The sequence below is a fragment of the Neocloeon triangulifer genome, unplaced genomic scaffold (assembly GCF_031216515.1).
Source record: "Neocloeon triangulifer isolate White Clay Creek 2 clone unplaced genomic scaffold, ASM3121651v1 ptg000012l, whole genome shotgun sequence".
Classification (NCBI taxonomy): Eukaryota; Metazoa; Arthropoda; class Insecta; order Ephemeroptera; family Baetidae; genus Neocloeon; species Neocloeon triangulifer.
In genome coordinates this window covers 844,525-861,360 of record NW_026775554.1, presented here as the reverse complement: position 1 = coordinate 861,360, position 16,836 = coordinate 844,525, and the positions used below count along the sequence as shown (strand labels likewise).

The following is a 16,836-nucleotide window of genomic DNA, read 5'->3' as shown; positions in this document are numbered from 1 at the left end:
GGGTCTTTGCTGCGGATCAGAGCCAAGGATGTGACGGCAATAGCCGGAATTTTGGGCATCAGGTATGAGACCTGAGGCGCTCCCACAAAACTCCACGCATCTTGCTCTGGAACTTATTTTCAATTTAAAATTACCCGAGCAGTAATTTTTCTAATTTTTATAAACAAAATTTACCACTGCACGCTTGAGACTTTATAAATTCCGAGTCATATTGTCAATCCGTCAAGCAATTACTGCCCAAATAATACATAATTCAAGAAACCGAATCAAATATTTCATTTTCAACATATATTGAGTCAAATTTGTCATTAAATAAATTTTGAAATAATGAGACCACGCGTACTGAAAAATTCTTCCAATTTTTTTTTCTCAAATTGCACAACCCTCGAAGAAGAACCGGATTGAAAAGTTAAGCTTTCGAAACATCAACTTGGCCAGATTCAATTACACGTTATCGATGAAAAGAAATTAAATGCCAAAAAATTCATTTATCGGTTAAAAAAAATTCAAATCCTAGAGCATTATTATAATGTGGGCAACTATTTTTGAGTGGTTTGGCCTCATTCAAAGATCCATTATTCCATTCAGAAACATTGAAACCCCGGATCGTCAATGTGACGAGTCCCCTCATCGTGGCCAAATACTTCTACTGCTCTACTAGTGTGTCAGCGTGGCGTGGACACCAAAATTGCAAAGTAGCCAAAACGAGCCAAAATTTGGAGGAAATACGTAGTTCGGCCGAGTGCCACCAGGGCGGCGTAAAGAACACTGCCTTTTCCCGCCAGCGGCGTCAGCGTCACGCCCACGCGTCAGAACGCCATGCTTTTGGAATTGTTCAAATTGTTGGTTGAATTTTGCTCTGATCTCTCTTCCAACGATCTTGGTCCCTCCGAATACGTTCAATCCGTCGACTTGGACGGCCGAGGAGCCCATCAAGACCCCATCCACCTTCGATCTCGGAACCGCCCGCCCCCATAACTGCAGGTAAAAATCGTTCCCTTTTACAAAAGGATTCTCGTTTTCAATTTGAAATCGCGATTCGCAGATCGCAAACCTGATTTGCAGACCTGAGCAACGAGTTCTGCAGCGGCTCAACAAGTAGCTGCAGCTGGACGTGGGCGAGAACTCCTCCAAGAACTCGTCCTTCTCTCAGGACGGTGGGCCCGAATTGCCCGGCGGCCCCCCTCTTGTCACCAGAAAGTCTTTCCAGACCTGTTGCGACGGTTTCAGAAGGGTACTTTCCGCGCAACCTTATATTACAACCTGAAATTCTCTAAACTGAAATCTTCAGGTGTAAATAATCTGCGAGCGCGGAATTAAAGCGAGGGAAGGAACCGACCGAGCGCATTCCTCACGAGCAGTTTTGTCCAATTCGTGTATGTACGACCAGTTAAGCACCGCTCTCAAAGGCCACCTCTGGAATATAAAAATGATAGAATATTTGCCACTTGCTGTCCTCTTTGCTTTCTGCAGAACTGTAACGTTCATTTCTATCATGAAGAGCCGTGGTAAGAACTATGACATAATTGATCAAGGATGGGTGCGAAAGCGCTTGAGACCCACAAGTTATATGAGCCTCAGCAATGTTTAGACGCTTAATGTATCATCTGAATAAGCTCAAAGAAATTCAGTTATGGACCGGTGCTATTTTCGGCTTATTCCTTTTGATCTTGACCCTACAAAAATTTTAAAAGCCAAGTATTTGCAACTTCACTGCTTTGGCCAACTAGTTAAAGCACAATTCTTTCCCATCTTTTTCTCATTTCAATACATTTGCCTGACATTTATCTTCTTTGTAGAGGCCATATATCCCTCTTGGAAGAGTGCCATGAGAGTCACCAGCTTTTTAGCCACCATATATAATCCTGGAGTGTTTGTCGATGCCGCAATGTTCATTCTCCGGATTGACGAAGGAATTGAAATGCTGACCTTAGGAACAATGCAAACCATTGTTTTAGATTAGAGTATTTATTAAACACACTAGGTGTACAACATATGCGATTACATAAATGACATAAATATATTAATATAAATATAAGTAGCTAATTTATTCCTATATTATTAAAACGACTGTTCTTATAACTATAGATAGATAGAGTATTTATTGAACACAACTAGGTGTACAACGGGTGTCTAAAGCTAATTTGTCTTCCTAAAATTAATTTTACAATTAAGCTTGTTTCGATAATTATTACAAAGTACAAAATTAGTTAATTTTGATTTTTGCAGCCTCTCTTAGGCTTAGTTTTCGTTCATTACATTCAAGAATATGATATTGTGAACATTTCTTACCGCAGTGCTTGCATTCACAATCTATTGTCGCTTGAGAATGAAAATTTTTATTCTTACAAAATAAATAGTGGTACCCGTGACAGAAACCATTGTTTTCATCTCATCATTGTGAGAGAAAAACTATAGTACTTAAATTCTAAACAATCTGGTAAAATTTGTATTGTTTTCCTTAGGGAAGCAGCACGCGGTAGGCCATTTCTTGATGAACTTCTCACCAAATTTGCCCTCATCATTGATGCGGTGTTTTGGTAAATATTTTTTTTTAAATTAAATGAATATTGTACCTCATAAATTTTTCTGTGCTACATATTAATCATTTTCTTAAACTAAGGATGGTTGTTTTGTGGTTGCGGCTGTCCTGGGGGAAATGATCCTTTCTTGCACTCACCACTGACTGAATGCACCTGTCCATGTCCTTCCGCGTTCCTGCCTTAGTTTTCTCTTGACTCAATTTCCTCTTGATTATGTTTGCATATGAAATTCAAATAAAATAGCGGAGGATATCAAAGCAGCGCATTTTTTATAAGCTGTTTTAATGGTTTTTCTTGATTATTTAAGGCATTCAACACAATTCACCACTAATCGTATGCATAAAATCTTTATTCGAGGATTTGATATTTCAAAAATTTTACTTTATAAATGGAATCCTAATAGACTAATTTAGTAAAAATCAAGTCTTTTAATGACATTTGTCTGCTAATAGACTCAACAATGGAAATTTTCAATCAATAATGAAACTTGAATGCTAAAATAAGATTATTTTTATTTTCCACTCCTTGCGATTTTAGATTTTGGTCTGTTTTTTCCCTTTTTTGTGGAATTAATAACACATCAGTTTGTTGATCTTCAATTTGATTCAGAATTCTGTCCCTTTTTTGTGTGTCAGTTGTTATTTATATTAAGGCTTAAAAAGACTTTGTGTATTAGGCCCTTTGGGCACCAGGGCTTGATGCCTCCGCGTGTAAAACAGACCTTCTCGGCCGCTTCTCGAGTTCGGTGACGCAGACAACCCGGCTGGCAGCTGGACCTGCACCCGCTGCAAGGCCACCTGATGCAGGCCGGCGACTCGGTCACCCTGAGCCCCCCCCCTGCAGCACCACACGGCCGAAGGTTCAAGGAGGAGACCCACAGCTCCAGCCCCCGACAGCAGAATACCCTCGGCCGTCTCCGTCCCCCACCCCCGATCTCCGCAACGCTGCGCCCTTCAGAGGCACCAGCGAGTTTTACCCCAGCGACGCTTTGCCCATGCCTTCTTTCTATTCCTTTTTACCGCTTTTTACTGAATTAAAAGTCGCATCCTTCACTATTAAATACTTTCTACGTAAATTTTTATGAAATAAAGACTGATTTGCCTCAAATTTTCTTTTGCAAATTAATCTCACTATTTATAATGTGGTCAGATCTTTAAGATTCGGGTTCCATTTCTCATTTAATACCCACCCAAATGCCCGATGAATTGTAATGCTTATTTATTTTTACACATTTCTTAAAGAATTCCTTGAAATTTTGCAATCATTGAAAACTTGATGTTACACGACATTACTGCAATTATTGTAAACCTAGCTCTATTTAAAAAAAATATGTTTGTAAGCAACCGGCTGCAATTTGCGTCGCGCCGGTGGCATTTCTCTGTTCAGAAGGAGATTCTTGAAATTGTGTAGAAAACCAAAGCAATAATTCCGTTGCCATGGGAACGGTAATTAATGATTATTGTCGTTTCCCGTAACAACACATGCCGAATTCTGTTTAAAGAAGCAACAAGTCGATTGTTGCTTTCAAATATCAAGCGGCGACCGTTGGAATTTGCGTCAAACGTTCTCAGGATGCAGCCGAAGAAGGTCGAGGAAATGAGCGTTGCCGAGCTGCAGCGCGAGATGCAGGCCAGGAAGGAGCAGATCGCCGAGTGGAGTGCCCTGGTGGCCAATTTCGGCGGCCGCCTCGCAAGCCTCGACGACCAGCACGACCGGCTGGCCGAAGAGGAGGCGCGTCTGCAGCACCAGGTCGGCCTTAAGAAGTCGACCCTGCAGGAGGCCAAGGCGGCCCTGACGCAGGTCGATCGCCAGGTAAAGCTCAAAGTCAAATTCTTTCCCAATTTTGGGCTTTTATTTAATTAATTTGAAAATTCGCAAATTAATAATTTGAGCTGGAGTCAAAAGAATTCTTTATTTAAAGTTGCGAATTTAAATTCATTGGAGATTTTAACGTGTTGAAATTAGAGAATTTGCAAATAACTCGTCGGAAAATTTGAATTTGATAAAAATTCTGAAGTGAATTTGAGTTTTTGTTTGTTAAATTTAAAATTTAGGGCAAAAGTTCAAACTGAACACTTGAGAACTTCTTACAAGAAAAAAAAGTTTTTCTTTTATCAAGAAGCGCAGTTTAAAAATAAATTGGACGGAAAATGGCGACATTGCTTTTAAAGGTGATTTTTTTTTTAAATTTTTGAAAAATTCTTATTGATCATATTAAAAGATTTCATTGTTTAACATATTTAAAGCAAGAAATTTTCAAGAAGAGCAGATTGTGGGCTGAAAAATATTTGTAACGGTTTTTTAGTCATTTTTAAAAAATTCTGTTCCAGAGATTTGATCTTTTATTTTGATTTTGTTTATATTTAAAAATCTTGAATCATTTGGGAAAAGAATTAACTAAAAGCTGCGAATTTAAAGTTGATGATAATGATAACCAGATGACTGAAGTTTTTTGAAAAATTTCAATGTTAGATAATTCTTGTGAGAAAATTGGAGCTTCTGTTTTTTTAAATTTAAAATCTGAGCCAAAGTACACATTTATTAAAACTGAACGATTTTGGGATTTCTTTGGAAAGAATTTTGTTCTCAAAAAATAACAAAGATTTATTTATCGTCAGAGAGTGTTCGAAATCTGACAAACATTCTTAACTGAGTTTTTAGGCATATTTTTTTGTAAGGAAAAAATGAAATCTGAACATCGATTTAATTTTTGAACCATTGTAAAATAAATTTTTGTTGCAAATGAAGTGAAAAAGTTACGGTGTTTTAGGCGTTTTTGAAAAATTCAACTTAGAAAGAAACTTAAATTGTTGAAAAATGTTATTGTTGCGAAGGTGGAGGAGGCGCGCGGTCGCGTGGAAAGGTCTTCGGCGCTGCGAGTGGAGAAGGAGCGCGAGGCGGGAACCCTGAAGAGCGCCCTGGACAACCTGATCGCGGCCGAGGTGGCCCTGCAGAGGGACGCGGCGGCCAAACGGGCCGCGCTGGCCGCCGAATTCGAGCCGCGCCACGCCAGCCGCCAAGCCACGGAGCGGCTGCTCGCGGACGACACCCTCGCCACCAGACACGAGGTAACTTTTCAATCTAAAACGACCGAGCTTTTACAAAATCTTACCCAAAGTGAAATTCACTGAAACTTTACCATCAAAAGATCAATTTTAATTTGTCTGTTTCGACCGACTTGATTTTGCCAAAACTTTATTAAAGTGAGACTGAGTAATTTAAATGGTGAAATATTTTTAAATTATTTGGTAAGAAAAATATTTAAAAAAATTAAGTTTTGATTCCATAAGAAAAAGTTTTAATTTGAAAAACTCAATGAATTAAATTTTTCCTACTTTGTCTCCTTGGAAAAATGACATCTTTGCAAACCAATAACATTGTAGGAAATTAATTCGGATAGAAATTAATTAAAATTTACGACTTGTTAGACGGAGCAGCTTCGCGAGGCGATCGACACGCTGCGCGGCAAGGCGCAGGCGCACGTGGGTGATGCGCAGGCGCAGCGCAAGCGTCTGGGCGGCGCGCAGGCGCAGCTGGAGGTGCTGCGACAGGCGCTGAACGAGCGGCGCCACGAGTTGGAGCGGCGCCGCAGCCAACTGGCCGCCGACGTGGCCCGTAAGGAACGCGCCCTGCGCGACTCGGACCGCGAGTTGCGCGACAAAATCCACGCCCTGGCCGAGGTCAACTCTGACCTCGGCAGGGTGGACGCCGACCTGGCCGCCGCCCTTGACGCAAACCGCGCCCTCGTCGGCCCCACGCAGGCCGAGAGGAAGCAGGTGCGAGATCGGCTGACGAAATTATATTTCAAATAAAATGCAAAATTTTGGTCTAAATAAGATCCAGGAGCTGGAAAGGAGTCTGGTGGAGATCGAGGAGAAGCGGCAGACCGAGGCGGCGCGCCTCGCCAGGGTGGCCGCCGAGCTGGAGGAGGCCAAACTGCAGTTCCAGCGGAAGAGCAACGAGTTGGCCGAGCAGACCCAGCAGCAGCAGCACGACTCGCTCGAGTACCTGAGCCACCTGGAGGGCGAGTTGGGTGAGGTGGCCGCCGACGAGGAGCGCGCCCGCGTCGCCGAAAAGCCCCGCCGCAAACCTGACCCTGAGCGGCAGCACCTGCAAGAGCAGATTGACGCCGCCATCCTCGAGGTTCGTTTTATATACCAAATTTAATTCAAACACCCCAATTAAAACAATTAAATTAAATATATTACTGTCGACAAATTTAAAGTATTTATCTGCAGTTTTTACTTTATAAAAACTAAATTAATTTAAATTTTACTGAAAATCTCAAGCTTAAGATTTGAGCAGTGTAAGTTTTGCCTTATGAATAAAATTGATTTTGCAGCTGGAGGCGCTGAAGGTGGAGCACTCGCGGGAGGCGGAGGAGGCGCGGGAGGCGCACGTGCGTCGCCTGGCGCGCGTCGAGGTGGAGAACGCGCGGCTGAGCGGCGAGCAGAGATGCCTTCAGCTGGACCAGGCCCTGCGCGCCAAGCAGGCGGCCTTCGAGCGGCAACGCGCCGACGCCGAACTGCGCCTCAGCGAGGCCCACGGCCGCCTGGCCGCCCTGCAGGCCGCGGCCAGCGCCCACCTCGCCCAGGTCGACCCCGCCCTGTGGAAGACCCGCGGCGACGACCCCCACTTTGAGCAGGCGCTCAACAAGATGGTTTTTGCTTCTTTAAAAATGTCCCACTTTCCCCTGAACCCTTTTTTCTGAAAAAAGGTGAAGCAGCAGGAGCTGAGCACGCAGCAGTTGGAGGCCAGGATGCGGCTGGTGGGGCAGCAGAAGGCGGCCGCGGACCGTCAGGTGGCCACCCTGAGCGGCAACTGCGAGAACATGCGGCGCCAACTGGAGCACCTGAGGCAGAGCAAGGCCAGGGCCAACAACCGCAGCACCAACTGAGAGATGTGGCCGAGAATTAGTTGACAAATAAAAGTGTTACTTTGTTCTTTCCATTTCAACAATATGAATTACTTTTAATTCTACAAGAACGTGATCAACCCTTTCCAATAAACTGAACCGATTTCCACTTTGCAAAGCGTAGCTCAAAACTAAATTAACTCTGCCAAATTGAATATTATGCAGTTTTTAAATTTGAAAGTTTTCATAATCTTTCATAAAAAAAAACCCCGAATTAAGTTTACTTGGGATGACACTTGGTCAGTCTCTCACTGTGCTGCTTTGATTTTGTCCTCCAGCTTATTGTTTCTAATTAAGTTCAAGATGGGTAAACGTTTTAACTTAAGCTTTTATTTGAGAGTCATTTTGAGCTCGTAAGTGTTTTAGGAATATTAAATTCAGTGAATCTTAATTAAGAAAAATACGGACAAGACGAGATTGACGAAGGAGAGCGGCGGCGTTTGTTGCGGCGCGCGGCTGTCAGGGTAGTCGCCAGATTCAGACGCGTCACCTGAAGAAGGGGTTGAAAGGGTGCAGGTGAGCGATTTTGATGTGATTACAATTTGGCTGCTTAATTTAGTTTTACCGCTGCTGACGGTGGTCGTGGTCGCTTTCGTCGTTTTCGCCGCTGGATTCGTCTTTTTCCCCTTCGCGGTCGCTGACAAAAAGGTCATTTAAAAGAAATTTTTGTTTTAAAATGTATCTCAAATTTAATTCATTGCCTGCAAATGATTCTTACTTTTCGGGACTTAACCTTTTTGCGCGGCCGCAGCTCAAATCTATAAAAAAATAAATTGCTGAAAAGTTATATAGCGAGTGCGCAAATTTTCTATACAAGATCTCACCAAGCTGCGAGAAAAGCGATGAAAATTTGCTGACGTGTGTCACTCTCGCATGACATTAGCACTTCTGCTCTTTGCAGACGAATGAAAAATACGCGATAGACCAAAATTGAAAAATCGAACGGAACTCAAAATACAAGTCAAACTAGTCAAAGAGATTAATTTTGGCACTCAAAACGCGCGGTCACGCCATTCCTGCCTTTCGCAGAGTGTTCAATGCGCCTCCTATGATTTCTTCAAGTCTTGCAGTTTCACAATATATGTTTGACAGCTTTCAAAAGGGAATTGTTTGATAAAATTTTGGAAAAGCAAAAAATTTCAAAGTTTTTTTCTTTCTTGGGACTCATTTGATTTTGTAACTTTTGTGATGGTAAAATTCGGGGAACCTCCAAAACGTAACCAAGAGCCGCGCTTCCGATTTTGGTCCATTAACCCATGTGTCATTTTTTTTTAATCTTTTCATGTGATGACTCGTGATTCGCCGACTTCGGCGCAGTCTAGCGTCGAAACGGGCTCTATTCGATTTTTCTCTTTCCAGGCCGGTCCGGCAGAAAAAAGGGTACCTTGGGAAAAAGCGCAGTGACCCTATCAAGTAGAGTAATTATAGAGAAGAGAGGGAAAATTTGATTTTCTGTTATTGAAATATCTTATTATTTTTGGGCAGAACAGTATTTATTTTGAAATTTTCTGAACAAAACAATAATCAGAAGCCCCTCCTCAATCAGTTTTGATTGTTGAATTATCCATTTCATTCAAATCCGAAAATTCCCATTGTTGCCGTTACTTGTCAAAAATTCGTTCTCTGAATCTCCAGCTTTTGAAAATGAACGAATTTTTCCGCACCTTGATTTACGTGTTATGCTCAATAGCTCTGATTACTTGCTTCGGAATAAGCATTGTGATAAAATTAGTCAAGTGTATATTGGAGTTAATACCCGTTGCCATGTTTCTTTTGATGGTCAGCGTGATTTTGTTCCGAGAGCCCAGGTCCTGCGATGAAATTCTTGAAGAGCATAGAGGACTCGCCCTGATCTTAGACGAGGACCGCTTCTACGTCGACCAATGCCTGAAGGAAAGCATGGTGGAGACGCAGCAGCGGGCCAGAGCGGCGAGCCTCCATGAGCTCACTGACGTCGTCACCCTCGAGGTTGGTTTTAAATTCCAAATTGTACTGAAATATTATTGAAAATCTCAAGCTTCAGATTTGGGCAGTTAAATTTTTGCTGCTTCGATAAAAATGAAATCAAAATTTTGCAGCTGCGAGAGGCGGAGGAGGCGCGGGAGGCGCACGTGCGTCGTCTGGCAAACTTCGAGCAGAGATTCGAGCAGCTGGACCAGGCCCTGCGCGCCGAGCAAGCGGCCATCGAGCAGGAACTCGCCGACGCCGAGCTGCGCCTCAGCGAGGCCCACGGCCGCCTGGCCGCCCTGCAGGACGCGGCCAACGCCCACCTCGCCCTGGGCATCGACCCCAACATTCAGCAGTGGTTCAACAAAATGGTTTTTGCTTCTTTAAAAATGTCCCACCTTCCCCTAAATTCTTTTTTTCTGAAAAAAGGTGAAGCAGCAGGAGCTGAGGGTGCAGCAGTTGGAGGCCATGGTCCGGCTGGTGGGGCAGCAGAAGGAGGCCGCGGACCGGCAGGTCGCCACCCTGAGCGGCAGCTGCGAGGACATGCGGCGCCAAATTGAGAACCTGAGGCAGAGCGGCGCCTCGGCCAGCGCCAACAACCGCACCATCAACTGAGAGATGACAAATAAAAGTGTTACTTTGTTCTTTTCATTTCAAAGATGTTGAATTTCTTTTAATTCAACAAGAACACAATCAACCCTTGTTTCCATTGTGTGAATTGATTTCCACTTTGGAAAGCGTTGCTTAAAACTAAATTAATCCTGCAAAAATGAATATTATATGCATTTTTGAAACTCCCAGTCTCAGTGCTGCTTTGATTTTGTCGGACTAACTTTTGAATTAATGTTTTAACGGTCCTAATGTTAATTGATCAATTTGTTAATCAAACGCAAATTACAAAAAAAAAGGGTTTTCAGTCGCCGAAGAAATTGTATAATTGAATGAGAAAGCTATCTATTTACAATAATTTAAAAGCACCATACTGAGAGAGCAAAGTTCAGTTTTTGTAGTGAAAACGATGAGTATTTTCACTCACAAAGTTGGCTTGTTTATTTATGGTCAAAATAAAATTTTGTGGTTTCCTTCCACATGTCAAATTGTGTCCTACTTGCGCTTCACTTGAAGGACTTCTTGAAAACAGAAACGAATCCAGGGTCTTTGCTGCAGACGATCATGTTGTGGCTCAGGGCCAAGGATGTGACGGCCATGGCCGGAATTTTGGGCATCAGGTTTGAGACCTGAGGCGCGTAGGCCCTTCCAACAGAACTCCACGCATCTTGTTCTAGAACTGATTTAAAATATAAATGACTCGAGTAATTTTCCATAAAATAAAATTTACCACTACTCGAGTTCAGAGCCAACGGATTCAAAGGCAGGGAGCAGTCCCACAGAAAGGCCTCTCCACTTGCGGAGCAGCTCGCAATGTGCTCCTGCATCTCGGGGTGGAAATGCGCTTCCAGAACTGTAAAATTCCTCTTTTAAAACTCTGTCAATCGATTTGAAATCAATAAATTATATACCTGGGCCGGAATGGATTTGGTTGAACTCGACAGGGAACTTTGTGTTCCTCAAATCCCAGAGAGAGACGCACCCGTCGCTGCCTCCACTCAGGAGAAGGTGAGTTCGAGTCGGGTGCTTGGCCAGACTGTTCGCCACGGGCTAAACAAATATTAAATTTTTATTTCAAGATGAAGTTTGGAAATTTAATTTTTTTGTCTTTTGAATTTACATGAACTGTCTTTTCACCCCTCAATCTTGAGAGGCAGAGGGTGTTGCCAGGCTGGGCTGCCGGTTTCCGAAGGTCCCAGCACGAGATTTGGCCTCTCGAGTTTCCGCAAAGAACCTCGTTGTGCTTGATGAAGCACACGCTGCTCAGCGCACCACTGCTCGCCTCTGCAATTTCAAATTTCATTTCATTTACGAATTAAAATTCTGAAAAATTCCTTACCAATAATTCTGACTGGTTGCTGGTGGGCACTGTAGCTGTTGAGCAAAATCAACTTGCCATCGTCGCCGATGGTCACCACGTCCTCGCCCATGAAATCCACGCCTCGGCAAGCGCAGAAAATTTGCCTCGGACTACACAAAAGACTTGATTTATCCAACCGTGGAAATGCTAATTAGTTTTATATACATTTGGTGCAAGTTTTCCCAGGTGTAGTTGAGCTCCAGAGAAGGGTACATTGTGTACATTCCGAAGGAGCCGTTTTTCCAGCACACGAACACTCGACCCCCGTCACTGACCTTTTCGACAAAACAAAAATCACATTAATTCTTTTAACTTTTCTCTTAAAATTACATACCTTCAAGTCCATGCAGTCAAATTTGCACTTGAGCGTGCCAGTCGGACTGATTTTCTGGACACAGCCCTGCTCATTCTGCTCGAACCTTGCCATGGGGTCGACAGTCCACAGGGACAACTCATTTTCCTGAAAATTTAAACAAATTAGCATTTAAAATGGACAGTTGATTTAGTTAATTCACATACGTCTTCTTGGTAAGTTGCCGTGACGAACAAACCAACGTCGTTGTCGTGCCTGGTCTTGGACGGCACGAATCGCACCTTGTTGACTTTCTTGCCGGACGAGTGGCCGATTTTCTTCCACAGGCGAGACGCCGACGGCGGCACCTTCTGCTGGACGGACGTGTTCATGGACACGTTCAAGTGGTTCATCCGCTCCATTTCGGTCAGCATTCTTCACCGAAACCTGGCACAATTAAAAACCGTTTATTAAAGCACGAATTTAAAAACACAAAATTATACATACCTTGAAGGAAAATCGCCAAGGGCCAAAAAAGAAGTGTTGTTCCGACTCGACAGAATCGACCAAAGTGATGAGTTGACGCGATTTGAGCAGCTTAAATTCTACTTTAATGAAAATGAAAAAGGATTTTGTGCTGATGCGGTCACAGACGGTCGAAAATCAGGGGCAAAATCGTCCGATATTGGCAAAAATCAAAGTTTACTGCCTGATGCCGGCTGTCGATCTTGTTTATGCGCGATGCTCTTTTGTTTTGTTTCGTTCAAATCAAAGCGAAACGCGGGAAGGAGGCCTGGCGCGCAGCCACTTCTTTAGTTTGTTTAATTCCAATTCAAATTCAATTTTAAATTATTCTTCTTTGGGTTCAAAGATTCAATTCTCGCGCCCTTTTTTAAGAGAATTCCATCCGAATGGATAATTAAATTATTTATGATTTTCCGATGCTCCATCGCTGCTCGGGCGCCACTTAATTCTTGCAGTCTTTTCTGGTCTTTTCCACTGATAAGCGTGAGAATTCCTATTTTGCCGTCTGGAATTCTAACCATTTTAATGAAAGTATAAACTAAGTAATGTATTTAAAGAGTTCAAAACATAATAAATGAAAACTAATAAATTGATGAATTTAAAAAAAAAAATCTTTTTAAAATGATTTTTTTTATATATATATATATATATAATTGTATGTTGATGTAAAATGGAAAATTAAATTTTGTTCCTTGAGAGAACCACACTCAAGAGGATGCGGAAAATGTAATGGAGCTAATAATTTATTCTGGTTTCTCTATGAAATTTCGTACTAAATATTTATAAATCAACTTGTTAAGAGCAAAATGAGATTTTAAATTATAATATAATAATGATGTCAATAATTTTAAATAATTAGGTTCATTTAATTTTTGTGTGTATTGACTTTATGTAAGATGTTGTGTATTTCATATTGTATTTGAGTGGGGAATAAATAAATAATTATTATATTTATTTTGTTTAGTTGTAATATTGTCTATCAAAGTTTTGGCGATGCATTTAATTTACATTAAATTTTATTCTATTGAGCCTATTGACTTGCATGATATACGTATTTCAAATGGCCTAGTCTAATGGGGATTTGATCCAAACTATTGAAAACAATATTTTTTAATTCTTTCTCTGTAAATCATTTATAGTTAAAAAAAAGTTGAAATCATTTGAGAAATTACATTTTTTAAGTTGATTCTATAATCAAGTGAGTTTTCAATAAAAACCTAATTATATCATTGAAATTAGCTCGATTTGGAGAAATTAAACCATAAAAAATTATGAAAAATGATAGAACGTTCATTTTTTGGATATATTCATGAATTTAGTTTTTATGTAATTAAGAGAAAAACGTGATCAACAATCTGAGGTTAATAATTATTGTGAAAAAGTACCAAATATTTGCGCACATTTGCTTGTTGCAAAATGCGGTGAAACGAAAAATTGGGTGTTGCTCTTGTCAGTGCGTCGAGTTGGCTGCGAGTTGGCGGCGCGGGGGGTGTGTGCGCGGTGGGGCGGCGTGGCTCGTGTGGCCGCCGCCGCCGCCGCCGCCGCCGCAGTGTCAGTCAGTCGACCGTCGGCGCCCATCACGATTCGGTCGGTGCCCAAGGCGGACCGCGAGTGATATGAGTTCCAATGACGACAAGGGCAAGCAGAGTGGTTTGTCCATGGATAGGGCCGCCTTCCTCCTGCTCAGGGTCAAGAAGGCCTTCAAGAAGAAGAAGAGCTCCAGGAAGGACAAAAGGTGAGAGCAAACAATAAACACCGATTTATTTTTATTAATTCCAAGTTCCGTATCTTTTTTTTTCAAAATTTTTGGTATATTCAGAAAAAATGATCAAAAATTAATTTTATTTTCAATATCTGTTTGACCAAGAAACATATTTTACCTAAAAATAAACATTGCTGACGTGTTTGTCAAAAACTAAATCAACTCCAAAAATTTGCCAACAAAATCTTTGACCTTGATAAAAATTATTGCATAAATTCCAGAAAAAGAAAATATTTTATAGGCTGCGAGGAACAGACGAATTGGAAAATAACAAACCAGTTTTCTATCGAAGGATGTGACAAAAAATTTACGAGAGGAAGAATCGTTCATTTCGAAGGGGCGGTTATGTAAAGAAATTTATTTTTTTCTTTGTCAGCGCGGATCAAAAGAGGCTATCGGGTGTTATGTTCGTTCAAGTTTTAAGAACCCCACTCGGTCGCGTTTATTTTAATACCCACAAAAGAGCACTCGAGAATGCACATCCTGTGCTCACAGTCTCCTCTCTTTATACATTTATTTGTTATTAATTGGAATGTGTGTGAAATGATTATTTTGACACTTCACTCGTGTGGGTTTCGCGTTTCGCAACAAATATTCATTCATTTTGTGCCCATTAGTTGATTCAAACGTGTCTTTTTTTTCAAAATATTTTGACATAAATTATAATTCAGTTTTTTTCTTTAATTAATTACAAATAAAATATGATTGATTTCAATGCTTCTCCGGGCAAATGTCAAAGAGGAGATTAAGTGGAATGGCATGAGAGAGTTGATGCTCTAATTCGCTCTCAGGTCAATTATATCGAGTATGGATCTCTTGTGTGCTCACATCACGCATCAATCGCTGCAGTAATAATTTGCACTTCTTGCTCATTTGCAGGTGATTGATTTCGTCATTAGTTATTTAATTGTTGCCTCCTCTCTCGAATGGATTAGCTTCTCAATCACTTCCGAGGACAATTATTGTCAATTAAGGTCGCCACTTTTGGAATTTATTGACGCGCGGGCGATTGATTTGACTGCCAATGACTCGCTCAGAAGTTAATCTCTCTGGTGGCATTTTATTGGAGTTAACTTTGTACATATGAAAAGTCTTGAAATGAATATGAAATTAAAAGTAATCCATGATATAGGGCGAGGAATAGCAATTTTTTATCTTTACTTTCTCATTTTTATTGAAGATTATTGATTAATTTTATTATTATTCAAAGCTATTTTGATATATTTCAATTAAATTCAGTTTCTCACCCACATATTTTTAATTCTTTGGGTCATCTTCAACTAAGCTTAAATTAATTGTCTTCAAATTTGAAAAAAAAAATAACAAATTATTAAAATTTTCTGTCAAAATTCCTGTTTTTTTGTTAATTGTAAATTAATTTTTATAAGAAAAACATGCATTAAATTTTAATATTTTAATCTGTAAAGCAACCAGGAAAGAAACAGGAGATCTTTAAATCAGAGCAAGGCGGCCCAAAACTTGAGCTTAGGAATTTGCTGCTCCTTTTGTTGGGCACTTGACAGAATTATTGCTCCGCCGCCGCCGCCGTTTCGTTCGCTCTTTGGGTCGCTGCCCTTGGAGAGGAAAGACCCACCCGCACGCACATGCAGGCGCAGGGGATGCGAATCGGCGAAAATCAATTTCCAATAATAGGAAACGATCGACGATACTGCGAAATAAAGCGCCGAGATGCTGCGCTCGTTCTCACACAATGAAACAATGTAACGATTGCGGGCGCGAATTCAAGAGAAGAAGAACCAAAGTAGGCGTGCAACCCTCACAGATCACGCAAATATAAAATGCTCCTTTCCAATGGAAACGTTCCGAATAAAAATCTGCCAAGAAAAGCCAAAATTAGCCAGAAATACATAGAAATATCTCATTTATTTACATCAATTTTGCCAAAAATTTAAATAAAAAAAATGTGCATTTTATTCTATATTACAAAATAAGGTTCTGCAAAAAAAGTATTTAAAAAATTAGTTACAAAAAATTCAAAATAATCCATTTATTTTTATCAATTTATGAAAAATTTCAAAGAGATCAAATTAGTCTCGCATATTTTGAATGAACAGGACGCAATTTACAAATATATTTGTCAGAATCGATTTTGAAGAAATTTTAAATCTCTCTTTGGAAATGTTGAAGAAATTGCCTCTAGAATCCTCTGTAAATATTTAAATTTGCAAACATTTGAACTTGCTTACTTTGCCCCATGAATGTTGGGAAGAATAGTTGAGAGCGTAACAAAGACTGCGGACAAAAGCGACCCTTGGTAAATAAGCTCCTTGCTTTCCTCCTCTTCGCCACCCCCTCGGGCAAAATGCGAATTTAAAGGCCAAAATAATCGCGTCTTCTCTGGCTTAATTGAAAATTCATTTTTCTCCCTTTTTCCTCTCAAATAACCTCCCATTGAATTTAATTCATTCTTGATATTTTAAGCAAAAATCTTCTTCTCAATTTTTCACCTAAAAAAATATGTCAGCGGAAGATGTGCGAAGAGAGATGAAAATTCTTGAGATTTTCCTTGCGCAGCATGACAAAGTTTAATAGAGCTGCCGTGGAACTTGCAAAGTCTCTGCGTTTATTCGCATGAAAAAGCAGGTCTTCCTACTTGGACGTGTTATCAAATTTCTCCCAACAAAGTTTTCCTCAAAAAATAAAAAATAATTTTTGCAAGTTCATTAATTTTGTAGAAATTCACAAAGTTTCAAGACTTATTGGGTTGAAATTAATACTTGGCCTGCAATTGAAAATTTTCCTTTGGTGTTATTATATGAAGCTCGAAATAGGAAATTGAAACCACAATTTAGGTTCTTTTATATTGCGAATATTAAATATTATTAATGAAGGAAAAAGTAATCTATAATTTTAATACAAAAC

At 40.6% G+C, this 16,836-nt stretch overlaps 3 protein-coding genes across 5 annotated transcripts in view; 2 read left to right on the top strand and 1 right to left on the bottom strand.

Annotated features, from left to right (window-relative positions):
- The first annotated feature begins 814 nt into the window (after positions 1 to 814).
- Positions 815 to 7,440, top strand: LOC132198334 (myosin-10-like). The gene is made up of 12 exons (XM_059622312.1): positions 815 to 984; positions 1,046 to 1,234; positions 1,292 to 1,508; positions 1,800 to 1,956; positions 2,389 to 2,400; positions 2,466 to 2,540; positions 4,115 to 4,355; positions 5,378 to 5,611; positions 5,972 to 6,319; positions 6,381 to 6,686; positions 6,886 to 7,203; positions 7,261 to 7,440. The coding sequence occupies exons 3-12, from the start codon at positions 1,379 to 1,381 to the stop codon at positions 7,438 to 7,440; spliced, it is 2,001 nt and encodes a 666-aa protein (XP_059478295.1). The 5' UTR covers positions 815 to 984; positions 1,046 to 1,234; positions 1,292 to 1,378.
- A 2,649-nt stretch (positions 7,441 to 10,089) lies between these two features.
- LOC132196947 (nucleoporin Nup43) lies at positions 10,090 to 12,403 on the bottom strand. Its single transcript, XM_059619915.1, has 9 exons — positions 12,174 to 12,403; positions 11,894 to 12,113; positions 11,709 to 11,834; positions 11,540 to 11,649; positions 11,354 to 11,484; positions 11,135 to 11,298; positions 10,926 to 11,064; positions 10,745 to 10,867; positions 10,090 to 10,693 (listed from the first exon to the last, which is right to left on the bottom strand). Exons 2-9 carry the CDS (start codon positions 12,098 to 12,100, stop codon positions 10,521 to 10,523), a joined length of 1,173 nt encoding a protein of 390 aa, XP_059475898.1. The 5' UTR covers positions 12,101 to 12,113; positions 12,174 to 12,403; the 3' UTR covers positions 10,090 to 10,520.
- Positions 12,404 to 13,767: 1,364 nt separating this feature from the next.
- LOC132198155 (ankyrin repeat and fibronectin type-III domain-containing protein 1) overlaps positions 13,768 to 16,836 on the top strand; it is a 75,865-nt gene continuing 72,796 nt past the window's right edge. For all 3 annotated transcript variants that reach the window (XM_059621986.1, XM_059621985.1, XM_059621987.1), the window contains exon 1: positions 13,768 to 13,926. In XM_059621986.1, coding sequence (XP_059477969.1) covers positions 13,808 to 13,926 — 119 coding nt within the window. In that variant the 5' untranslated portion in view covers positions 13,768 to 13,807. The remainder of the gene's footprint in view (positions 13,927 to 16,836) is intronic.